Source organism: Scleropages formosus, chromosome 18 (assembly GCF_900964775.1).
Source record: "Scleropages formosus chromosome 18, fSclFor1.1, whole genome shotgun sequence".
Classification (NCBI taxonomy): Eukaryota; Metazoa; Chordata; class Actinopteri; order Osteoglossiformes; family Osteoglossidae; genus Scleropages; species Scleropages formosus.
This window is the reverse complement of record NC_041823.1, coordinates 17,330,735-17,356,776: the sequence shown is the minus strand read 5'-3', so window position 1 is coordinate 17,356,776 and position 26,042 is coordinate 17,330,735. Positions and strand designations below refer to the sequence as shown.

Below are 26,042 nucleotides of genomic sequence, written 5' to 3'. Positions count from 1 at the left end.
AGGTTTTTATATTGCTGAACAAATAAATTTAGCAGAAAAGTGGAACAACATATTTGATGTTTGATTTCATTAATGTCAAGCTAAATGATTAATCCTTAGGTATAGATTTTTAGAATTATTGTCCTTGTAGCAAGCTTAATAAAAAGTGTCCATGCTTTCAAAATTCAGTAATGCACACTGAAAATCTTGAATATTAATTAACTGATCAATTAATACTACAGCAGTAATAATTTTACATTCAAATGCCTTCTGAACTATAACCTATCCAAACTGAAAAAAATTAAAAGACAGTTTAGAAAAAAATAGCCCAGTCTGAGCAAAATTATCACTGTATGAACAGATCTTGCAAATAATCAATGATTTCACAATATCACTTAATCATGTTACACAGTGTAAAACTAATAAGATAATGCAAGCACTAATATCTGTTAACAATATAGCAATATCCTGTTTTGAAGCAATAATGGAAAATCTTTAACTACTGTGGCAATAAATAACTGACCGTATTTGACAGTAAAGCTTTTCTTGGTCTGTTGGTCAAGGGTCAGTTTAATTTATGAATACTGAAATCTTTCACACACATGAAGGAGTTTTATAAATGCAACACACTTGCATACACTCACATAAATTCTTGTAGGGCTTTGTTTTCTAAAAATTAATATTATTCAGTATAGACATACCCAAAAGCTCTACAATACACGTTTTGTTTACCAGAGAAAATACACAGGAGGTCTGTGCAGGCATTAAGCATCCTTCTGCAGAAGGTCAGCTGCTTTTTCCATTATTTTCACCTAAACAAGTCAACTGATTCATAATGTGTGTGTGATTTCTCTGGGGAACGCAGGCAGGGACGGTTTTACTCTCAAAAAAGTCGAGGACTGTGACTGTGTGTGTCTTCACCTTGCACACACTGACTTCATTTATGGTAGAAAAAGTACATTTTATTTTTTTCCCCCCTTCTAAATTTGTGTCGGTTAGTCCACAGTCAGTCAAGCGCTCACTGTGTTCCGCTTTAATAATGTTTCTGTATTTCGTTTAATAGCGGCAGAGAGTTATTTGATCGCAGAGACTGTTATACACCACTTACTTTATTGATTATCTCGAGCATCACAGAACCCGAGCTGCCGCACCCAGCGTACGTTCCGTCCGGTCAGTTCGCGCGCGCGCGCCTGTCTGTCTGTCTGTCGCTCTGGGTGCACTGATGTCCTGCCTTGTCCTGTGAGTACCTTGCCTTGTTCTCTGCTTTCCCGGATAGGGTCCGCACCACAAGGACCCTGCACTCGACGAGCGGCTATATCGATAACGAGTCACGCGCTGTGTAATAAGGCCGCATTCGTTTCGTGGACACGCGGAACGAGAAGTGAGACGGGCAGAAGGCTGGCTCCGAAATTCAGGGCTCCGACATATAACCTGGAAATGACTGCTTCCAGAAAACGTATCTGCTGTTGCAAGGCTGAGTAAGCTGCTTACTTGTCACGTTTGGGTAAAATCTGAAAGTCAGTTAATCTAATTTTAAAATCCGAAAGTATAAAACTTATACAAGTATAAAAGTCTTATTAATGAAGGCAATAAATCGTTGTAAGCGGAACCCATTTCTGTCACTACCAGCAGGGGGGGTCCGGAGCACAGATTTCCTACAGCAGCTGCGCACGCGGATGTAGTAAAACTGTCCCCACCGTTACTTTTTCATGACGCGTTATCCCCACAAGGTTAAACTTTAACGCTGTTTACATTCCTTTGATTCGTCGAGCGTTTGACATATTTTACCGAATGCTGCTGTTAACAGCAATGTTAAAATGTAACATTCAAAGCTCTTAAGCATCCCACAGTTTATAAATGTGAAGTGAAAACAGTGGTGGAAACGTTTTACAAGATCACCACTTTCGGCCGCTAAATCAAACGCCAGAACTACACACACTCCATACATACGTGTACATATTATACACGCCGCTAGCACGTGAAAGAACACTCATGACACATTTATTATAATAAAAGGGACGCGGGGAAGCGGTTTGGGGTGAGTGATGACCGACCCTCAAGCTCAAGGGTAAGGAGGAGCGCGATGATGATCATGATGATCGCTGATGGTCCGCTGTTGCAGCGATGAAGGAGGGAGGGCGGGTGGCAGATAAACACCGCCCTCCTTCCCTTCTTCTTCCCTCCTTTCCTCCACCCTCCTTCTCCTCCTCCTCCTCCCCCCCTCCCCACTTAGAGCGCATTGTGGACCTCTGGGTGTGTGTGTGAAAACACACCAGGACACACCGTGTATATGGCTTAGCAGGGTCCTCCTTCTCGCCGGACAAACTTTTACCAATGTGGCCTTATCCAGATCATGTGGGGATGGCAGCGGCGGGAGGCTAGTAGGGGAAGAGAGGGGAAGGAAGGCTGGGAAGGACGAGATGAGATGTCGCCGAGGAACAATACGAGCGGGAGGACCTGAAAGGTAAGGCGCACAACGTGCAACTGAGGCGAAGCGCCGGCGCTCGGCGCGTTTCCGCCGCTGCTCTGCGAGTCGCGCGCACCGCGCTCCCGTGCACCAGGTCGCCTTTCGGACCCTGTTCCTCCTCGCGAAGACGGTGCAGCGTGTTTCTTAATGTGACCCGCGAATGACCGTACTGATTTCTTTTGAATGACAACATCGCTTACACTGCTCCGCGGAGTAGCAGTACTTGAGTAGATTTAAAAAAAAAAAAAAAAACTGACCGAAATCTGAGCGCGAAAGCGCCGTTTTGGTGAACATCTTGCGGGTGCCGGAGACGTTAACTTAAGTAACGCGCGCGCACTGAAGTTGGCAGGTAGCCGGATAGGTGGGCAAACTTTCACCCCGACACGACAGAATTTTCGTCGAAAATAACTGTTTATCAGCTGCCCATGTTTTTTTTTCTTTCGAACTACGTGTGAAATGTGTATTTTTTTTTTTTTTTTTTTTGCTCGCCAACTGGCCCGTTAACATAATAACTGTGTCAGCAGGAGCCCGCGGCGCGAGTCATTTACCGGCGAGTGTTTGGCCGGTGTGGGGAGGCTCAGGCTGCCAGTCACCGATGCAGGCGGCCGTAGCTAGTAGCTAACAAACAGCATCCCTGCTATTCATTCATGTGCGCGCACACTGTTAGTCCGCGGTCGCGTTCTGCCGGGGCCCAGCTGTGTTAGCGACACGCGGGCTGTTTTCGCCTTTTGTGCTGCTTAAATATAATGAGACGGTTACATTCAGCTGCACGGACATATTTTTATGTGCGCACGGCAAACCGATACTTAAGTCAGCAGCTATGTGTGTGGACTTGATAGCTGCTCAGCTCACAAATTCACAAAGCCGCGTTTGCTTCAGCGGGAGGGACGACGTGCACGAGCGTCGCGTTTCTGTCTCCCTAGCTGGCTTGGCCGCTTGCTAACAATGCCGGCTACCTGAAGGGGGACTGACAATGAATGTTGCTGGCGGAGGGAAAGGCTCTTAGTCGCGTGGCCGCCGCGAGTGTCCGGCACGAGACGCACCGCACGAATTATATGTCGCGAAACGCACGTGCTGTGTGTGTGTGTGTGTGTGTGTGTGTGAGGTGCGGCGGCGGTGAGAGGAACCGCGCCGCATTTCGTCGAGTGTGTGTGTGTGTGTGTTAGGCGTGTTTTCCTGGCATGTGCAGTGGCCGGTTCCGTTGCCTCCACTCCAGGCAGTGTGTCTGTGTGCTGAGCCTGAGGCGCCGCGACTGCCGACTGCCGGACCCTGAACGGCCTGGATCCGTCCCGCAGATCCACTCGAGTCGGGTCAGGCACCGCGCAGTGCTTCTTTTCTCCAGAGCAACATCCTAGGCTAGTGTAGCCTTTTGGGGTCATGATTTAAAAATTGCACACGAGTGACGTGCGTACAAGTACAGCATTTAGGTGTTCGCGGTGTAATATACTGTCCCTTAAGTGCTGTGTAGGTTGGTGTCTGCCTCCAGCCAACGCTCCGTGTACTGGAGGTGTGTGGAGGTCTCCGCAAAAACCCCAGCACCCCCCCCCCGCATCCACGCAAAAATGGAACAAGGCTCAACAAGGGATTTTGTTGTGTTCGTCTTTGTTGTTCAAATTCCTGCTGCAGACTCCGGCGCGAGCCGAAAGGAATCCTGAGCGGCAGCCAAAAAAGGTGCTTTAGCAGGCGCTTATGAAATTTCTGCATCCCTCACGCTTTAATTCCCCAAGCTTGTTTAAGGTCAACTCCAGCCGGGAGTTTTGCGCTGGCAACTTGCGGCCAAGGGGCTGCTAGAGGGTCAGAGAGGGGTGGGGGGGAGACAGGAAAACCGACTGTGCTCGAGAGCGTAGGTGAGTCTGAAAGGAGATCCATCTCTGTAGGTGACTGCAGTTTCTTTTTTCTATCGATTAGGCTTCCTCTTCCATCAAGATGGGTTTCCTGCAGGCCGATCCAGGCAACTGGGGGGGGGGGCAGATGGCGCCTTCTTTTGCTGTCACATTGTTTCTGCGTTGGTTGTGCTCCAGCGCAGCCTGTGCAGCTGCAACGTTCACACATACAGTACTGTGCAAAAGTCTTAGGCACTTAGATGTTTCGCAAAAATATTTGTTTAAATGGTTATTTAATGTCTTCTGCGTTAGTGTCAATGGGAAAGAGTGTATTTTAAATTTCCAAGCATTCCTTTTGCAAAAAGTTACAGTACAGGGTTTTGTATGTCATTGAAGAAAGTACACACACACACAGTCTGAGACCACTTGTCCCAACAAACCAGAGCCTAATCCAGCAACACAGGGTGCAAGGCTGGAGGGAGAGGGGACACACCCAAGACAGGACACCAGTCTATCGCAAGGCACCCAAAGCAGGACTCGAACCCCAGACCCACCAGAGGGCGGGACTGGACCAAGCCTGCTGTGCCAAGCAGTTGTTGATGATGGATGGTTACTAAGCTTTGTAGGAAGTTTATTAATTAAGAGCATTATTTTTGAAAGCATTCTCACTTTACAGCTTTTCCCTCAACTGCCTAACTATTGCACAGTACTGTAAATGCATAATTACACACTTTGCTGATTCATATTTAAATATATCCCATCCTGAGGTTACCCACTTCTCTTATTTGTGCATAATGTTACATAACTCAACAAGAGATTTACTAGTATTCCAATTTCAAGTACAGTTTGTTTCTTTTTTTTTTAATTAAAGTGGTGTTGCAAGTTATGAAAGTTGCAGGACTGGAGTCTTGTCCTAAAGTTAGGAAAAAGCTAATACCTTCAGACTGCAGTCCCTTTTTAGGTTAATTCTCTTTGATATGCCATTCTGTGTCTGCATCTGGTCTGGTACCAAGGAAATTGTATTTTGAACAGATGCATGCATGGCACATCAGCATTTCCTGCCAGTCTTAAAATTTGAAATAACAGTAAGATCTTTCTTGATAAGGAATATTTGGTATGTTGTAATAAATTACTGACAAAAAATAACATTAACAAGGTAGAGGACAGACTCATGCTTATCCACTGAGAATTCTTAACATATTTGTAATGTTTATATGGATGCAATTCTAGTTTTTGGGTAATGTGCTTCTGAATCACAAGTCTCAGTGAGCTGTACATCAGTGTTTGTGTTCTCTTCTGTTTGTGTGAGCTAAATTGTTGCAATACACATCTTCTGTTCAGGAACTCCTTGCAGCTATTGTTGCATCTACAGAGACAATCCTGAAAACAAATGTGTAAATCATTTAGCTTTTGAGGGGTCCCCTTTCTTTGTGGGAATGTAAATCACACACTGTCTGAAACCACTTGTTCGGAGCGGGATCGCAGCGAACCGGAGCCTAACCCGGCAACACGGGGCGCAAGGCTGGAGGGGGAGGGGGCACACCCAGGACGGGACGCCAGTCCATTACAAGGCACTCCAAGCGGGACTCGGACCCCAGACCCACCAGAGAGTGGGACCCGGCCAAACCTGCTGTGCCCTCAGGATTGTAAATAATTTTTGTCAATAATAAATCTGAGTGAAATAATAAGTTTGCTGTGGTATTTATAAAATACTGAATAATAGTGCAAAGACTGGCAGTATCAAAAGCTTTGGTTCAGAAAGTATTTGGCCATGAAAAATATTGTATGTTTTGTCTTCGGAATATGTGCTGAATGGAACTAAATGGAATGATATAAATGTAATTTCTTCTTATGCCCTCTACTCCTCCTGGGGCATAGGCAAGGGCTCTCCAGGCATCCCTAAGAGCTGAGATGTCATGAAGTTTCCTTGTTGGCATTTCTGTAGCGGGCAAGGATTTTATGGTGTGCGGTAGCAAGCCCCATGCCCAACCCTCCTCCTTTCTCACCGGGGCTTGGGACCATCCATGGCAGAGTCAAATGTAATTTAGTACTCAATAATATATGTTTCTTACCTTCCGATGGACTGGCATCCCATCCAGGGTATACCCCCCTCAGCCTTGTGTTCCATGATTCCAAGATAGACTTTGGACCGCCGCGACCCTGACCAGGGCAAGTGGTTCATGAAAATTGGTGGATGGATAAGTATCTTCTGTATACTTTTACATTAGAAATCCAAATGATGGCCAAAATTAGATATATTAATGAAGTAATCAGGATATTGGTCCATTACGTACCACCTAGAGGGCTTGGATTAGATGAACTCCAGGCATCACACGAAAGGTTTGGAGCTTCATTATGAGAATATGATACTACATCACTGCCTGTAGATCAAAGCTCTGAGTAGTGATGTATTACATGGCATTTTCTCAGTTTTGGAAATGCTTTTCTGTTAGAACCAGACACATAGGCACTATAATGTGTCACACCAAATCTCCTTTGTTAATCAAGAATGGTCCTACAAATATATTTTTTCAGTGCAAGTGTGATGGTGTTTGCTTGTACACATATACAGTACTGTATATTTTTGGGTTTTGATGTAATAAAGAATCACAACCCATGCAGTCCCAAATGAAATAATGTAGTTTCAATCTTCTCCACCTTGCCACGCAAAACCCCGTATACTTTCGTCAAAAGCTGCAGGCAATTTCTTCATGTTTTATCTCTGATGGATTAAGTTTCTGTGCTTTACTATTTTGTGTAATAGTGTAAAACTGCATAAATGCCATAATAAATAATAATGGGCAAAATTGCTACTGCCCAGGTGAACTCGGTCCAGTCCTTTTGTCAGTATCAGGAAATCACATTGTGGAGGTCTCCACAAACCCCCCTCGCATTAATTTATTTTTTAAATTTGAGAGACTATTGTGAAAGAAGTGGACTTTTACTGTGCTTGAAAAGTGGAAAAACAAAATGATTCTCCATTATTGCTAAGGATTGCAGAGCAGCAGTTTTGGTTGCAGTTAAGTAGGTATCTACAGAAGCTGGACATACATGTGGCAGCTTGTTTAGCTCCCTTGCTTTGTAAGCTACAGCAAAGCTGTTCTCTATTAGTTTTTTATTTGAAGGCAAGTAGCTTTGCAAGCTTGGCACTGTATGCTTCAGAGTCCAAAGACATGCTGTTCAGGTTCACCTCTAGTGTGTGTGTGTGTGTGTGTGTGTGTGTGTGTGTGTGTGTGTGTGTGTGTGTGTGTGTGTGTGTGTGTTTCACTGATGTATGGATGAGTGACCCAGTGTAAGTAGTGTATCTAGCAGTGTAAGTCACCACGGTGAATAAGGTGTGTGGGCTCATAACACTACATAGAGTTCATTGGAAGTTGCTTTGGAGAAAAGCATCTGCTAAATAAATAAATAAATCTAAAAAAAGAAATAAATGCTTGGCCGTCTTGCCACAGAGAATTCAGTTAGAATTATAAGGTAGTAAGGACACCGGTGGTGCACCCAGTTCAGTGGAGAAATATTAAAAGTTTAGTTGGCACTTACTTGTTTTTCACAAGCTCTTTGTGTAAACTGCTATAGTGGCAATTGCATACTTTTGTACATTTTCCTTTGGAAGGTAGACACTCTGAAAACGTTAAAGAGTAAAAAATATTTTGAATGCACTGCTTTAACTAGTTGAATAATAATTGACATTTGGAAATACCGACTGGTTCTGGGTTCCTAATTATCAGATGGAAGTTTGGTAGAACTGTATGATATCCCAAAACTTTAGATTGTTGTTGTTTACAACTACAGGCATTATCTGCACCCACATACTCTGCCATAACCTTTGTTTTATTTTTCCCAATTTTCAACCAGAACACCAGTTCTACATGTTGTAATGTAAGAAAGAAGAGTGTAACAGACATCCAAGGCATACATGGCTAATCTCTGATGGATGTGAAGATACTGTGGTTAATTGATAAACTCTGAGTGAATCAAATAAGCTTAGTTCCCCCTGTCTTACCCTTGAAATCCTGCTGATGTTGTTATTTTTGTGCTCTCCCTACTTGCCCCTTCATCCTATACAGACACTCCTATGGGACATTATGGTGTAGCATCCTGTGAGTGGAGATGTTCAGAGAGAAGCCTCCTCCAGGTCAGTTCATTCCTTTACTAATGACAAGACAGCGCCTGTATGAAATCTCATCGCAGTACTAGTCATGACGCGAACGTTACCGTTGACATCGCGAAAGTGGCGCTGTTTTCAAGGCCACGGCTTTTCCAAGTACTGAAAAATATTGCTCTCCCAGCTGTCGTGATGGACTAGTTTGTGTTCCAACTCCATAGCATTGTTATCTGATGATCTCTACTCCCATTACTGAGATTTCTTGGCAAAGCTATATTAATAATTACTGATTGGTCCTCATATTTGGATAATGTCATGTATTTAAAATACAATTGACATAATTGCATTGTTTATTATATTTTTCCACTGTTATTACTATTTCAAGTTGTCTTTTTTTCCCAATACTAATACTTTAATTTTTTTATTACTAATTTGCACTGAATTTTGTCATACTTACTATGTCTGTTGAAAGCTAAAAGGTTACCTTAACCCTTACCAACCTGTACACATAATGAGAATTTACTATAAATGGCATACCGTGCACCAGTACACGTGTTGTTGCCGTAAAAAAAAAAAAAAAAAAAAAAAAACCCTCGTTCAAGAAAAATACGTTTAGCAGCTCTAAAATTTGTTGCACGGTCAGCGTTTAACAGCGGACTAGTCTGTTGCGCAGTGCAACAGTAAGGAACGTCAAAAACGTTCAATGGACGGCACGTGTGCGCGTGCGTACGTGCTGCGTGCGCGCCCGTGCCCTGGGAATACTGTGCGCCCGCGTGTCCTCTGCCCGCACGCGACCCCCTCAGCTGCACGTGCACAGACACCTGCCCGGCCCCATCGATTTGCGCAGTGCTCGCTCCCCTCCGTCGCCGACCTTCCGAAGTCGCGCAACTGCGATGCCTTCTGGTGCCACGTTGGCTCGAAACGCCTCGGTCGCACCGCATCTCGCCCCCCGTCGGCCGGGAGCCAAAATGGCACCGGTTTCACTCCACCAGTGACCCGTTTCTCTCTGACACCCTTGCAGAGGCAGTTGCTCTGACAACGCAGTCGGCTGTCTCCTATTGGCTACTTCCTTAGCGAATGGAAAGTCGCCCAGATTATGTAATGTATCAAACGGAGGCTCGTGTTTATGTGGCGCGGCTCTATGTGTTTGTAAGAAGCATGCGTGCGTGTTTGCGGCTCGCTGGAGCAGCCGCCGAACTCGGACAACAAGCGCGGAAGGGACGACGGTACCGTGCCCGGCTTCGTGCAAGGATCTAGTGTGTTCCGGTGGTGTAATGTGTCATTTTCTACTTGCTGTCAGCGTCTGTTGACACCTGGCATTTTGAAGCAAAGAAGAAGGTTTAGGATTTTTTTCTCCGAGATAGAAAAAAACAGGCCAGGGGGGCTACTACTAGTAGTCCGTGCACCACATAGGATCCAAAATGATTTATCGAAAGTCAGAGGAAATCCGGAATCTGTTATTTTCTATCGTTAATTGAACCTGTTTATCGTGAATTGGAGCTCTTACTTGGTTGCAGTGAGTGATGTAGCTGTGGGCTTCGGGGTTCGATCCGCTCCTCGGATATAATAACTTACTCGGACCCGGGGATTTAATTAATTTATTTTTTGCTCTGCTTCGCTATACGGTAATGATTTCGTTATGGCGGAGACAGAAACGGTGTGGTGCTACTAGTAGAGCGGACCGATCACGTCGGAGCCGTCTTGTCAGACCACCCCGAGCGACCTGAGCGGGATGATCGCGCGGATCGTGATGAGACAGATGAGGAGGTAGTGGGGGGGTGATCCTCGTGCACTCGTGACGGGCCGTCAGGATGGGCGGTGTGTGTTCTGCTGTGTGACGACGCCGCGCTAATGAAGGCGTGAGGAGCGACAGGAGCGCGCTCCACTCCGCGCTCCACTCCGCGCTCCACCATGACCGTCCCCAAAGACATTCCCGAGAAGTGGCTCCCGCTCGTCCTGCCGCTCAAACGAAAGAAAGACAAAGAGGAGAGGCTGAAAGCCGCCAAAGAGAAACGCAAAGCCGGGACAGGTACAAATCACGGTCATCTAGCTGTCTTTCATTTGTGCTTGTGCTACAAAAAAAAAAAAAAAAAACAAAAAAACATTTTTTTCCTCATAATTTCCTTGCCATTTGTCCTCCTCTTGTAGATGATTGGCAGGTCTTTGCAAGGTCAAACGTGATTTAGTTTCTCATTATTCAGCCTTGATTTTATGCTCTTGCTTCGCCTGCACTGGATACTGTATTGATGCACGAATAAATACTGACCAGTTCATGACACTCCTCCCATGTTGTATAAATAAAAACCTGCCCTGTCTCCTCTGTGTTTGTTGATCTTTGTTGCCCCTTCCTCCTGCCTCCATGTCAAGAGTTTGTCACGTCATATTTTCTCTCACGACCTCACCTTCCCGACCATGCGTGCGCCATCATCATTCCCTGCACCGTGTGTGTCCACATCATGCTTTCCGTCTGCGATTGACTGAAAGTTCTCCTTCGGAGACACCGAGCCGCTCGCTGGAAGTGCTCGCGCCGCAATCGCTCCGTTCGTGTCCTTCGGTCATTTTTGCTGAGCTAAAGCTACGATGCCAACTGACGTCTCAAGGACGTGGTGCCATTGAGCGTACCGTAGCAAGAGTTTTTATTAAGGAAATACTGTCAGTTACTGTGTTAATACATTTGAAATCACTTTGTGAGAAACCAATCAACATGAACACTGACGCGGGAGTCTTTTGTTGCATTATTCTTGTCCTACATTGTGTGACACTTGAGAATGACTTTAGATGTGTGACGTTGATACGAAATAACATAAACCCAACAACAACAGTATATGCGTTTTCTTTTTCTCTCCCCACACAGATTTGAGGTATCCTGCTCCAATTGTCTATAAATTGGTGAATGTGAGAAGTGAAACTCTATATTAAGCTTGCGTCGTAGGGCCAGCTCATACACCAGAGTTCAGGCATGAGCTGAAACATAGGTGTTCCTTTACCATCTGCTCCGTGCGTAGAGGTTTAAATGTGAACACAAAAAAGCTGAATTTTGACAAGGCCATTGGACACATATGTTAGAGACGGAGGTGAAGTGAAAATGGACCAAAACTGGGCCTGCTGTCCCTCGAAAACAGTGACAGTAAGAGCAGAAAATCCTAATGTACTGCAGCAGCACTCTGGACTTACAGGGTAACTTTTTTCTTTTTTTACATACTTTAGTGGGGGGGGCATGGTAGCGCACGGTGGCGCAGTGGGTTGGCCCGGGCCCTGCTTTCCGGTGGGCCTGGGGTTCGAGCCCTGCTTGGGGTGCCTTGCAGCAAACTGATGTCCCGTCCTGGGTGTGTCCCCTGCCCCTCGCCCTGCGTTGTCGGGCTAGGCTCCGGCTCCCCTCAACCCCATACGGGACAAGCAGCTCAGACAGACATATGTTAGTTGGTGAGCATCTGTAGATTTGTCTTTGCGATGGGCAATCCAGCGAAGAGGCCATTTGCAGCAATGCTGAGAGCTTTGTGTTCGCACTTTGCGTCTCTTTACGGCGGTTAGGGCTGAGTCACTAGGCATGTCCAAGAATAGGGCCCCACAACTGAGTGCATAATACTTACCCTGCCATCTTGAACTGCATACTCTGCAGCCTTTCCCTGGGGAGATGGTGTTCGCTGGAGAATTTACCGCCGATAGTATATCCTTTGCTTCGTGCTTTCTTCTGCCACGTAAGCATACTGACAAATAAGATCAGCTGATCGGCATAAATGGACGGAAATATGAACGCGTGTCCTACGTTCATCGGCTTATGCGGTGCAGCTGGGGGGTTAACACCCGCTGATGGCCTTTAAACTTTGTCCTTCGCTCATATGCGTGGTTTTTAAAAGTTGGTACAAACGTGGTTGATAGGTGATGATAGAAGCATCGCTCTGACAAGAATAAAACGGTGTTTTGCGAATGTTTCCGTAGCGATGAGGTGAAGGTAACGTCGACGCTTTTACGAAAGCGGCCGTTTCCTCTTGGTTTTGATCAGGTGCGATTACGGAAAAGGAGCCGGCGGTGCTTAACGGGGAGCGACTGATGTTCGGTGTGTGAGGTGCTTTGTGTAGTGCCGTACGCGCGCAACGTGGGTCAGCGCTTTGAACGCTCGAGGGCTCGAAATCCTGCTGGTTAAAGGATGCTTACGCCGACAGACAGAAATGTCGAATAATAGTTTCTCGTACGGGCGCGTGTCTTCCAGCGAGAAAGGGATGCGAACTCTGAAGGACGGGGAGGCAGCGCTGAAGGAGCGTCTCCAGGGTCGGGCGGCGTGGCCCCACCCGTCGGCACGGCCTCGCCGATCGGCGTCGCGCGACGTCGCTCAGTACCGCGTTAAGTCGGGCACGGTTAGCGGCTCGGAACGAGATCTGAAAATGGTTCGCAGGTGCAAACATGACAGGAAACCACAACAAGCTGGCTGGGGTCTGTTTTCAGCGTGACGGAGGGGGGGGCGGGTTGAAACGGGTCACCGATGTGCCGCTGCTTCTTAAAATGTCAGCCTCCTTCATAGTGCTTCGTGCTTCAGTTCCTCTTTCTTGTGGCACTTGGTGCAGTTCGGTATTGTTTTTTTTTTTCCAAATTCAGTCTGCTTATTTTTTGTGTCTTTATATTTATTAGAAGTTGCATTGTTTCTATTTGATGCCCATGAACAACTCATTTTTAGCTTGTGCCTGGAGTTTAACATTCATCTCCTTTGTGTTTGACATGGATCTGGGGTTCGAGTCTCACTTGGGGTGCCTTGCGATGGACTGGCGTCCCGCCCTGGGTGTGCCCCCTCCCCCTCCAACCTTGCGCCCCGTGTTGCCGGGTTAGGCTCCGGCTTGCCGTGACCCCGCTTGGGATAAGCCGTTGTAGACGTTGTGTGTGTGTGTGTGTGTGTGTGTGTGTGTGTGTGTGTGTGTGTGTTCGACTTGTTCATCACAGTACTTTAGTATGTTTGTTCTATTTCTGGTGATGGAGCTTGATCTCCTAATGTTTTATGATGTGCTCAATACAAATGAACAGTAGAGCATACAAAGTACATCCCGGTGTGTACACACGCTGTATGTTTCCATGTACGTTTCGTACAGATTTCTTTCCACCTCGACGTGCATCTCTTTCACGTGTGCGTTCTGTCTTCCGCTTCCCGAATTTTTTGCTCGTGAATTTCCGGCAAGCTTTTCATTTTTAAAGAAATCCTCATCAATAGTGAATGAGCTGGGGAGAGAATCTGAGTCCCCAAACGTACAGCGGCTGCATCAGCAGAAATTCTCCAGAACGTTGAGACGGAGGAGTGCGGTTCTCGTGCTTTTCTCTCCATCCTTTTGCAAATCTTTATTTGCAGAAATTATTTGAAATTACCACCACTGACCTTTATAATAAGCGTCTGATGTTTATTTTTCAAGCAGTATATGGCCGTGTATTCGTTTTGATTAGAGAAATTCTGTCTGTGCCAGATTGTCAAACTATTACATAAAGGTTAATAGTCAGTAGTTATTAACTATTAAAGGTTAATAGCGAAATAGAGATGCTACTTAAATACAGAAGCCACATAAACAAGCTCATCAATAGTCTTTAATTCTGATGGAGATGTGCAATTACTTTATAAGATTAGGTATTATTATTATTATAGTTCTGTTGTTATGCAGTCAAAGCTGTTTCATTACAGTAAGTGAACAGAGTGACTTACTCAGAATACCCCGGTAAGGCAAGAATGGGGAGACACTCAGTGAGAGGTGTCGATTGTTTCTTCTCCAGGTCTCTGTGCAAGCACTGTGAGTGTGTGTGAGTGCGTGTGCCAGCAGTAGGAGAACAAGTGACCTTGATTCTCGCATCCACAGTACACCTTGTTTAGTGTGTCCCACTTGTGGATAATCAGTTTCAATGTGTACGTGTGTCACGGATTTAGACATGGGACGAGACACTGTCCTCAATACTATTTTGAAACTGACTCTCCATCAATAAGTGGAAGAAGTAGTTAGTGTGGAATTCCACTCAAAATAAAATGTTTGTTTTATTTTAGTTCTGCGTAAAATGGAATATAAATAGGGCATAGTACAAAATGACAAGTGGCACGGTGCACAGCGAGTAAAGCTGCTGTCTTTCGATCCCCGTTCAGTTTGTATGTTCTCCTTGTTTGTTTGGAGTGCTCTGGTTTCCTCCCACACTCCAAACACATGCTGTTCAGGTTCCCCAATAGTGTGTGAGTTTCACTGATGTATGGGTGAGTGACCCGTTGTAAGTAGTGTATCTAACAGTGTAAGTCACCGCGGTGAATGAGGTGTGTGGGCTGATAGCACTACATAGAGTTCACTGGTATCATTTTGCAGAAAAGCGTCTGCTAAGTGAATAAATGTAAATATGAATAAAGTATTAAGGAAAGGGCAAACATATTAACTTGGTGGATTGCTTCTTTACCAGCTGCATCATCATTCTGTGCTGGAAGCGGTTTGCAGGTGTAACTGTCTGCTGTGTACAGTAATTACTAGCCTGAATTATAGACAAAATTAAAAGGTTGCCACTTTTTTTTACCCACAATTCTCATAGTTCCAAAGTCTAACAGTACTGCTATTGTAAACGGTGAATTCTGCTTATTTGGGCTCCAGCATTAGTGAGTATTATTCTTAACTTGATCAAACGAGAGGCTATTAAAATATTGCCAGCAACTACGCTGAGGCTGCACTTTGTCAAATCAGTGCTTTGCAAATCCCTTCCTCCTGGCCTTCCTCTCAGCCACGTGTCTGTACAAAGTGATCCAGCTGGGTCACGGTTGTAGATTATGGCCAGCATCGATTCCTCCGAACAATAACACAGCGCGAGCTCTCAGACACATCATCGCATCTGTAAGCAACGTTGCGTGTTGCAGAATACCAGGGTCAGTGTTTTATTTCTTCTCCACAGAGGAGGAGAGGAGGGTCAGAGCCAATGACAGAGAGTACAATGAAAAGTTCCAGTATGCGGTAAGAGCCCAGCCCACGTCCAACAGTCCTTTTGTACTTGGGTTTATACCTCTTTTTTGTCACTTGAATTGGAAAAAAGGTGTATATTTACTGTATATTCTGCCTTTGTGTTCTCCTGCCTTCTAAAATTTTCTGTTAATGCGTCCTTGATTGTCCTCCATATAAAAGTGCCCTCTCTTTCAGAATAACTGCATCATGACCTCCAAATACAACATAATCACTTTCCTCCCGGTCAATCTGTTTGAGCAGTTCCAAGAAGTGGCCAACACTTACTTCCTCTTCTTGCTCATACTGCAGGTAAGTGGGCGCGCGATGAGCAGGGAACGGCGTGCGTGCACGGACACACGACAACGCCTTTAAAGTGCACTGCAGCTGTATAGAATGAGGATATGTGAAAGCTAGAGGAAAAAGGAAAGATCAGGAGATGATGACACGAGAAGAAGGGAAAACAAAGATAGATTTAGGGTGTAATGTATTCGTAGGGAGGGGGTACGGCGGCGCAGTGGGTTGGACCGGGTCCTGCTCTCCGGTGGGTCTGGGGTTTGAGTCCTACTTGGGGTGCCTTGTGATGGACTGGCGTCCCGTCCTGGGTGTGTCCCCTCCCCCTCCGGCCTTACGCCCCGTGTTGCCGGGTTAGGCTCCAGCTCTCTGCGACCCCGTATGGGACAAGCGGTTCAGACAATGTGTGTGCGTATTTGTAGGGGGGTGCGGTGGGTTTGACCGCATCCTGCTCTCCGGTGGGTCTGGGGTTCGAGTCCTGCTTGGAGTGCCTTGCGACGGACTGGTGTCCCGTCTTGGCTGTGTCCCCTCCCCCTCCAGCCTTTCGCCCCGTGTTTCTGGGTTAGGCTCCGGCTCATCACGACCCCGTATAGGACAAGGGGTTTCAGATGATGTATGTATTTGTTTTGAAAATGGTCTTTCATGTGGGTATGCTTTCATAGACAGACTGGTAAGCAAACAGACCTTCAGCGTACGGATGAATGAACCGACAGGTCACGCGTAGTCCGTGCTTCATATGCGAGGAAAGGCATTAGATAAAAGTGGCGAAGGCGGCTAGGGCCACGGGTGGAGGAGGGAGCACGAAGGCTGCCGTCGTGGGTGCGTGCTGGGCGAGGGGCTATCATCTTTCAGCACACCGAAGGGCACGGGTTCGAGCCGAAGGACAGGAGGGGGACTGTCTCTGTGCAACTGCGCTGGAGCGTGGTTTTGCGCGTAACAAGTCCGCTTGCTCCCTCTCGTCACTAAATGCAGCATTCAGTTTTTTCTGTCTTTTTTTTTTTTAAAACAAAACTCTTTCGCTCCCTCTCTGTTAAGAATGTCCCGGGGGCTGGTGCAGCGGGGTGTTTACCGCCCTTTCGCTGCATGCTCAGCTCTCTCTCTCGCCATGCACACCCGCAGTTCTATTTTAAACGCTCTCCGTTCATTACTGCGCTGCCCGTCCCGTTGCTTTTCTTGCCCTTGAACAAATTGAACAGGAGGAGTTGAACAGATTGTTCCCAAATGCTGAAATACGAAGCAGTCTGTCAAATGTAAAAATGGCAAAATGTACATTCATTTCAAATACGTGATACTGCATTCGTCATTTCTTCTGAGCGTCAAGCATCCGCAGCCCAGCTGTGTTTTTTCAGTCGTCTTTATATAGCGGTACAGATGTTTAAATAATAAGCACAGGCTCCTCTCTTTTAGTTGGTGTGTCCATGAAGGGTTGCACTTCGATGTTTTCAGTTCAGCCTTGTTCCTATGGGTTTCTAGAGGCAGTGCTAGGCCTTTCAGAAATATAAACATGCAGCTAAGAGACTATGATAGACACTATTTTTGATTATCAGGTCTTCCCACTTGAAGCAGATAGCGATTTAATGAGAATTTAAAAAAATATGTAAATCCTAGGGTGGGGGTGCGGGGGTGCGGGGGTGCGGGGGTGCGGTGGTGCAGTGGGTTGGACTGGGTCCTGCTCTCCGGTGAGTCTGGGGTTCGAGACCTGCTTAGGGTGCTTTGTGATGGACTGGTGTCCTGTCCTGGGTGTGTCCCCTCCCCCTCCAGCCTTATGCCCTGAGTTGCCAGCTTGGGCTCTGGTTCCCTGTGACCCCGTATGGGACAAGTGGTTCAGAAGGTGTGTATGTGTGTGTATGTGTGTGTATGTGTGTATGTGTGTGTATGTGTGTGTGTGTGTGTGTGTGTGTGTGTGTGTAAGTAAATCCTAGGAACCATCTTCCACCTGGCACCAGCAAGCTTGAGAAAAATGTTCAGAGAACCATATACAAGGACATATCCATTGAAAGCTACATTAAGTGCACTTCTTCGCTGAACTCGTGTCATCTCTGCGTGTGTAAGGCTACCGATAGTTTGGTCCGTCAGAACCACTCGCCCCACAGGGAACCGGAGCCTAACCCGGCACACAGGGCACAAGGTCGGAGGGGAGGGGACGCACCCAGGACGGGACGCCGGTCTGTCGCAAGGCATCCCAAGCGGGACTCGAACCCCAGACCCACCAAGGACCCGGACCAACCCGCTGCACCACCGCACCCCCGGTAGTTTGGTACATGTCTCTAAAGCAATTCTCCCTGTTACTCATTTGTCTGTCTCCGAGCAGGTGTGTGGGTGAGGTGTTAATTTTGCGCTGTTATCCTCTCTCACTCCCTCTCGGTCCATCTTGTCTTCCTCCCTCTTCCAGCTGATTCCTCAGATCTCTTCCCTGTCCTGGTTCACCACCATTGTGCCTTTAGTCTTGGTGCTGAGCATCACCGCGGTGAAGGACGCCACGGACGACTACGTGAGTCACGCTTTCCGGGAGAGTTGGGGTCGAACCTTGCCCGTGTCCCCGTGCCGGCACTGGCCGGCATCGCAGCCGCTAGATCTGAAACCCCAGTCGGCCGTTAAGCCGAAAAAGCGCTTCCGCCCGTCTCCGCACGCTTGTCCCGAAGTCACGGGGATCGAAACGCAGCCCAGACAGAAGTGATGTTCACCTCACTTTGAGGAAGAAGGTGTTTCCTCGCCGTGTCGCGTTGAAAAGTGCCGCTGTCTTGTTGTGTTTCCTCTGCAGTTTCGTCACAAAAGTGACAACCAGGTGAACAACCGCCAGTCTCAGGTCCTCATCAGCGGCATGTGAGTGCTCCTTGCGTACGAGTGCGTACAACATGGCGCGCGGAGATTTTTGACCGTGTGAGCGGTTGCGAAGTAGGGGTGCCCGGATAAGCGAGCGGTCTTTGTAGAGGGATCGTCCTTCGCCGCAGGGGCACGGATCGGTGAGCCGGCTACGGCGGCCGACGGCTTTCTGACCTGACGTGGTGATTTGTTCTTTCGCTTTCTCACGCTTTCCCTCGCTCCAGCCTTCAGAAGGAAAAGTGGATGAATGTGCGAGTGGGTGACATCATCAAACTGGAGAACAACCAGTTTGTGGCAGTAAGTCGGGTCTCAGGTCTACAGATGAGGTCAACACACACACACACACACGCTTGATCTCTCCAGTTGTTTTTCTTGCACACTCCTGTTTCTTTGCACCCATGGATATAGATTTTGCTCAAAGAATGACATTTAACATTTTCCGTTGCGCAGGCTGACCTGCTGTTGTTATCCAGCAGCGAACCCCATGGATTGTGCTACATTGAGACTGCAGAGCTGGATGGGTGAGAAAACATTTGCACGCATATTCCATCTGCACATCTTATGATACTTGGTCACAGACCCTAGATTTCACGCATCCTGGATTCACCAGGTAGCCTTAACCCCGCCTTCTTTGGAAACCTCTACATGTACAGTAGCGGCGAGAACGTTGGTGCGCACGGTGGAAACTCTTTTTCTTCATGCGGCTTTCTATTAATATGTTTGATCGGGCGACGTGTCTCTCCAGCTCTCCTGTATAATGACAGATGTAGGACACCTGCGGGTTGCTTTGCTTCCGTTCTTCTGTTCGTTTCCTCTTATGTAACGTTGCCCACAGACTTCTATTTGACACTGTGCACTGAGAGCGCTTCCTTCATTTTCTACTTACACCTAATTTTACCATTGTGATACCCTGATCTTGTTGTATCGTCTTTGTGTAAGCCTAAATACATACATGCAACAGCCTACATGGAGTTTTCATTTATATCTGGTAGCGTAGAGGTTAGAGCTGCTGCTGCCTTTGCATTTATTTATTTAGCAGATGTTTTTCTTCAAAGCAACTATTGAACTCTACGTAGCGTTATGAGCCCACACACCTTATTCACGGTGGTGATTTACACTGCTAGATACACTACTTACACTGGGTCACTCATCCATACATCAGTGGAACACACTCTGTCACTCACACATTATAGGTGAACCCGAACAGCATGTTTTTGGAGTGTGGGAGGAAACCAGAGCACCCAAAGACTTACACTGCTAGATACACTACTTACACTGGGTCACTCATCCATACATCAGTGGAACACACTCTGTCACTCACACATTATAGGTGAACCCGAACAGCATGTTTTTGGAGTGTGGGAGGAAACCGGGGCACCCGGAGGAAACCCACACGCGCACAGGGAGAACATGCAAACTCCACACAGACCCATGTCCTCTTGCACCATCCAGGTGCTGTGAGACAGCAGCTCTACTCACTTTGCCTCCATGCCTTTGGACCCAGAGATCGCAGGTCCAAATCTTACCCGTGGCTGCAGTACCCTTGAGCAAGGTACTTACCCCAGAATTGCTCCAGTAAAGTTACCCAGCTGTATAAGTGAGTAAATAATTGTAAAGAAGCTTAACCTTGTAAGTTGCTTTGGAGGAAAGCATCAGCTCAGTGAGTAAACTTAAATACTTTTATCTACGAGCCCAGAAGCCTGATGACTTCTAACCAACAACATGGCCGGTAAGATGCTTTCGCAAATGCAACTAGTGAGCTGCAAGCCAGGGTGAGAAAAGTTGCGTCTGAACGATGGCTAACTGTTTGATGTGGCTTGTGCGTGTCGTTTTCAGAGAGACCAACATGAAAGTGCGACAGTCTCCGTCCGTCACCTCGGAGCTCGGGGACCCTCATAACCTGGCTCAGTTTGATGGTACGGAAACTTCACGCTCATTCCTTAAAATGTCGTGCAATCGCAACGCGCGGCGGAGGCCCTCGTCAGCAGGGAACGCTCATCTCTCGTTTCCTCTGCGGGGCCTTAACCCCGTCTCCAGCAGACCCGTTCGCTGTCTTTCGCCCCTTAACTCCTCAGATCACCCGCAGGCCCCCCTTTCCTCTTCCCCCCGCAAACCCTGCGGCCGAATCCCCATATGTGCGTAGGGAAGTGGTTTTCATATTTCCTGTGCCTCTCCTCTCCTCTCCTCTCCTCTCCTCTCCTCTCGTCTTTCTTCATTCACCAACAGGCCCTAAGGAATCGTGGTGTTTTGGCAGCGTTGCAGGTACATCTCACAGTCAATAAGGAGTCGAAATAAGCCCGTGTAGAACTAACGGAGTCTTTCTGCGTACAGGAGAGGTGATTTGCGAACCGCCCAACAACAAGCTGGACCGCTTCTGTGGCACGTTGTACTGGAGGGAGAACAAGTACAGCCTGAGCAACCAGAACATGCTGCTGCGCGGCTGCGTGCTCAGGAACACGGAGAGCTGCTACGGCCTGGTTATCTTCGCAGGTCAGTGCGTCACGGTGTGGGAGTGTGCTGAGGCTGCGACGGAGCGTGTCGCGGTCGTCCCCGCTCTCCCCCTGCATCTTCACGATCCTCCAGCGCTCTTGCGTGTCTTCGGGGCCCGTTTGTAATAATCTATAACGAGTCTCTCGCCGTTCTTTAAATGCTTTTGCTTACTGCCCCGAATTGTCTCACTTTCATTTAGGTTGTCCCCAGTTCCTGTAGAGAGAACCAAAAATGCATCGCGGCTCACCCTCCGCGCACCGTAGTCCGCGTGCCGAATGGAAGGTTTTAATATTTGCGGCGCGGTCCGACGTGAATAGATCGAGAAATCGGAATTCTGTTCCTGGTGACGACGCTTGCGCGCTGCTTCTGGTGACCACCTGTATGCAGCAGCTGAGCACCTGGGACTTACGTTTGATTTGGCTGTTGACGGAATGCGTCACACAGTTTAGATTTAACTGATGTTGAAGTGCGTGTGAGGGGGTGCGGTGATGGGTTTGCCCATGACCTGCTGTCCGGTGGGTCTGGGGTTCGAGTCCCGCTTGGGGTGCCTTGTGACGGACTGGCATCCTGTCCCGGGCGTGTCCCCTCCGCCTCCGGCGTTACACCCTGCGTAAACCAAGTGCTTTAGCAGAGCTACCAGGTCACCACCATTTTTAATAGTGTAAATCATGTGTACTACAATGGTTACGCTTATTATAAGTTACTACTGCATGAACCAGTTACGCACACACAATGTATACGACCGCTTGTCCCAAGTGGTGTCGCGGTGAGCCGGAGCCTAACCTGGCAATGAATGGTGCAAGGCTGGAGGGAGAGGGGACACACCCAGGATGGGATGCCAGTCCATCACAAGGCACCTCAAGCAGGACTTGAACCGCAGACCCCCCAGAAAGCAGGCATAGGCTAAACCCGCTGCACCACCGCACCCCCCTGTCAACTGGTTACCCACACACACACATTTTCAGAACCGCTTGTCCCATACGGGGTCAGTTACAATAATTTAAGTACTTCACTTTTCTTAACCTTTCATCAGTTAATGGGTTTGATCTGAATGATGTTTCATACATTCCTTTAAAACTATTCCTAAAGTTTTAATAATGATCAATAAACTGTTGTTTAATATCAGCAACAAACACACACACACACACACACACACATTTTCAGAACCGCTTGTCCCATACGGGGTCACGGGGAACCGGAGCCTACCCGGGAACACAGGGCGTAAGGCCGGAGGGGAAGGGGACACACCCAGGACGGGACGCCAGTCCGTCGCAAGGCACCCCAAGCGGGACTCGAACCCCAGACCCACCGGACAGCAGGACTGTGGTCCAACCCACTGCGCTACCGCACCCCCCTTCAACAAACACATTTCACAGATCAAAACAAATTGTTTTTCACTTGGCTTTAGAATTTGGTGACAATTCTGAACCAGTCCTGCATAAAATATACATTTTATAGCATTCTCAGGGGGGCGTCATGGCGCAGTGGGTTGGACCGGGTCCTGCTCTCCGGTGGGTCTGCGGTTCGAGTCCCTGCTTGGGGTGCTTTGCGACAGACTGGCGTCCTATCCTGGGTGTGTCCCCTCCCCTCCCCTTCCAGCCTTTTGCCCTGTGTTGCCGGGTTAGGCTCCGGCTCCCCGTGACCCCGTATGGGACAAGCGGTTCAGAAAATGTGTGTGTGTGTGTGTGTGTGTGTGTGTGTGTGTGTGTGTGTGTGTAACATTCTCTGAGTGCAACTGGGAAGTGGCTGATGCTGTGAAGCACCCACCCTCTGGCAAAATGTTAGTCCATGAGACACCATCTCAAACAAAGGGTTACTCTGTTCTCTTTTCAGTGGATTATGTACAAAACTAACATATGGTGGATGGCAAAAAGGACAACAGCATTTTTCACCACTAGGAACGGTGTCTCTCACACGTTTATTTATTTAGCAGATGCTTTTCTCCAAAGCGATACCAATGAACTCTATGTAGTGTTATATGTCCACACACCTTATTCACCGCGGTGACTTACACTGCTATTCACCCAGTGTAAGTAATGTATCTAGCAGTGTAAGTCTTTGGGCGCTCTGGTTTCCTCCCACACTCCAAAGACATGCTGTTCAGGTTCACCCATAGTGTGTGAGTGACAGAGAGAGTGTGTTTCACTGATGTATGGATGAGTGACCCAGTGTAAGTAGTGTATCTAGCAGTGTAAGTCACCGCAGTGAATAAGGTGTGTGGGCTCATAACGCTACGTAGAGCTCATTGGTATCACTTTGGAGAAAAGCGTCTGCTAAATAAATAAACGTAAATGTGGGAGACACCGTTCCTAGTGGTGAAAAATGTTGTTGTCCTTTTAGCCATCTACCAACCATATGTTAGTTTTGTACATAATCCACTGAAAAGAGAACAGAGTAACCCTTTGTTTGAGATGGTGTCTCATGGACTAACATTTTGCCAGAGGGTGGGTGCTTCACAGCATCAGCCACTTCCCAGTCGCACTCAGAGAATGTTATAAAATATACAGTTTTATGCAGGACTGGTCCAGAATTGTCACTAACTTAAATTCTGAAATGCCCTAGGAACATGACACTGCAATTCACCATTAACTGTGAGCCCTGCTCCAGTCGCTGGAGTTCGGCGCAAACAGAGGGCAACGTCTGCGTGCTCCTCGATTCGCGTGCCTCCCTGCTCTGCCCCTTTTCACGCGGCCACCTGGCGGCACATATACGACAAATGGCCCGAAGGCACGATCGCAAACCCTCACCGTTAGCAACCAGTAACGCGTGGGCGCCTGGCTCGCTCGATGTACCGTGGATCAGTAATAAATGAGGCATAAAGGCAACCTAACCAGCAAAAGCACTCGAGACCCATCCCTCTGTTTGTATGTGTTTGTGTTGAGCCATCACTGTCATCCTCTCTCAACTTCCAGGTCCTGACACCAAACTGATGCAGAACAGTGGGCGCACGAAGTTCAAGAGAACCAGCATTGACAGGCTGATGAATACACTCGTCCTCTGGGTACGAGTCTGGAAAAGCCTATAACTCTCCTTCTGTCTTTCTCTCGGTTTCCTCTCTGTCTCCCCCATGGCTACGTTGTGTATATATATATCAAGCCTTCTTTTAATGCTTTTTTTTTTTAAATCTATGACTTTAATGCCTTGTTGCTTGCTGTGTGCCTTTAATTGTGCGTGGTATAATCGTCCTGTATCCCCCATCTCCATTTATCTCTCCTTTGTCCTCAGATCTTTGGCTTCCTTGTGTGTATGGGAGTGATCCTGGCCATTGGGAATGCGGTGTGGGAGAAAGAGGTGGGCTCCCTCTTCCAGAGCTACCTGCCCTGGGACCCCTCTGTGGATAACTTCCTCTTCTCTGCTTTCCTGGCCTTCTGGTCTTACGTCATCATCCTCAACACCGTGGTGCCCATCTCGTTGTACGTGAGGTATGGAGGGGGTTGGGGGTCAGGAGCTACACAGTTGCAGTCTCTGTGTCACGCAGTCGAACCATTCCTCCCGGTGTAGAAAGGCAGTGGCAGAAGACAGGCGGCCGCTGGCAGCTGTAAGAAGCGTCTATTTTCGTTTGTTCCCTCGCGGGTGGAAGTTTAAAGAAAACGTCGTGGGAAATTCAAATCAGTCATAGTTTCCTGCTTTAAGGATAATTCCTGGAAAGTGTGCCCATTTTTGGATAAATCATTTCTACTTTAGTCACTGATTTCCTTCCCCCATCTTTCACGTGTTTGCTTTGATTTGTTTTATTTGATGGTTTATATGTTTTTTGTTTCGTTTGTACATGGTGTCCTCAGAGCCACCCCTCCAGGTAAGAAATGGAGTCCCCTTAAAAATAACAAGTGAACCCTCAGATAATCCATTGTCACCCTTCAGATTCCCTTCTTAGCACCCTGCATAGTGACCATAATGCTTTAGTGTCACCCATGAGACTTTCATTTCTATCTGATCTTGAGTCATTAGTGGGAAGACTTGTTCTGCCCCGTTTGCATCTTCGTGTGTGAGTGGTTGGCGTCTCTGCGTTCTGCATCCGTGAGCCGCGTGCCCCGCGTACCTGTCGTGACCGTGCCGTCACCCTCTCTCCCGTCGGCCAGCGTGGAAGTGATCCGACTGGGCCACAGCTACTTCATCAACTGGGACCGACGCATGTTCTGCCAGCGGTGCAACACCCCGGCAGAGGCCCGCACCACCACCCTCAATGAAGAGCTGGGCCAAGTGGAGTACATTTTCTCCGACAAGACGGGCACCCTCACCCAGAACATCATGACCTTCAACAAGTGCTCCATCAATGGCCATGCCTACGGTGAGGAAGAGAGTGGCACCAGTCTTTGTGAGAAAGAATTCCTAGTTCTCATGCTCGGCGACAGGGCGGAAATAATAAAAGATGACACTCTTTCTGCAAGCCTTCGGCCGACACCTTTTGACTACATGTCTGTGATTCGCAGGGGAGGTGATCGACACTCTGGGAACGCAGCCCAAGGTAAGAACTCCTCTTGTTTTGTTGCTCCTATTTTTTTGCGTGTGAGGATGTGTGTGGCGTTCATCACTTCAGCTTCAAACTTTATCTCCAGCGATGAAGGCTTCCTGCAATCCCACGTGTGGTTTTTAAATGATTTCCATAAATGCTGAAAATGCCAAACTGAAGTGCAGTCATCATTCCCACACCTCCTTGTTGCTTAATGTTGAATTTGACCCCTGGCCTTCCTCACTCTTCCCGTCTCCCCTCTCCCCGCGATCCCCTCCTTTCCTGTCCTCCTTTTCTCTGCTCCGCAGAGAGCCCAGCGGCTGGACTTCTCCTTCAACTCTCTGGCCGACAAGGACTTCTGCTTCTATGACCAGAGCCTGCTGGACGCAATCAAGCTGGGCGAGCCACTGGTGCACGAGTTCTTCCGCCTCCTGTCGCTCTGTCACACTGTCATGAGCGAGGAGAAGAGTGAAGGTGAAGTGGGGGGAAGGGAAGGAGGGATGTTTCCACTATTGCCTGAGTGTGCAGAATCTAAAAGAAGAATTTGAGACATTGCTAATGTTGTTACTGTCGCTCCCCCTCATGCAAAGCAAAGGAAGTAAGCAGGAAGGTTCTCAAACAACGAAGGTGATGACATGGAGAATGCGGCAAAGTGTGGAGGACTATACTTTCTGCCTCC

The 26,042-nt window shown here is 47.7% G+C and overlaps 1 protein-coding gene across 4 annotated transcripts in view; it reads left to right on the top strand.

Annotated features, from left to right (window-relative positions):
• Nucleotides 1–1,173: 1,173 nt before the first annotated feature.
• atp8b2 (ATPase phospholipid transporting 8B2) overlaps nucleotides 1,174–26,042 on the top strand; it is a 40,920-nt gene continuing 16,051 nt past the window's right edge. The window contains exons 1-15 of one of the 4 annotated variants that reach the window (XM_029259812.1): nucleotides 1,174–1,218; nucleotides 8,337–8,404; nucleotides 15,263–15,321; nucleotides 15,505–15,618; nucleotides 17,993–18,091; nucleotides 18,362–18,423; nucleotides 18,648–18,720; nucleotides 18,874–18,944; nucleotides 20,260–20,339; nucleotides 20,755–20,913; nucleotides 23,826–23,914; nucleotides 24,139–24,335; nucleotides 24,993–25,201; nucleotides 25,344–25,378; nucleotides 25,672–25,837. In XM_029259812.1, coding sequence (XP_029115645.1) covers nucleotides 8,380–8,404; nucleotides 15,263–15,321; nucleotides 15,505–15,618; nucleotides 17,993–18,091; nucleotides 18,362–18,423; nucleotides 18,648–18,720; nucleotides 18,874–18,944; nucleotides 20,260–20,339; nucleotides 20,755–20,913; nucleotides 23,826–23,914; nucleotides 24,139–24,335; nucleotides 24,993–25,201; nucleotides 25,344–25,378; nucleotides 25,672–25,837 — 1,438 coding nt within the window. In that variant the 5' untranslated portion in view covers nucleotides 1,174–1,218; nucleotides 8,337–8,379. The other 3 variants (XM_029259811.1, XM_029259810.1, XM_029259813.1) reach the window with 3 other exon arrangements.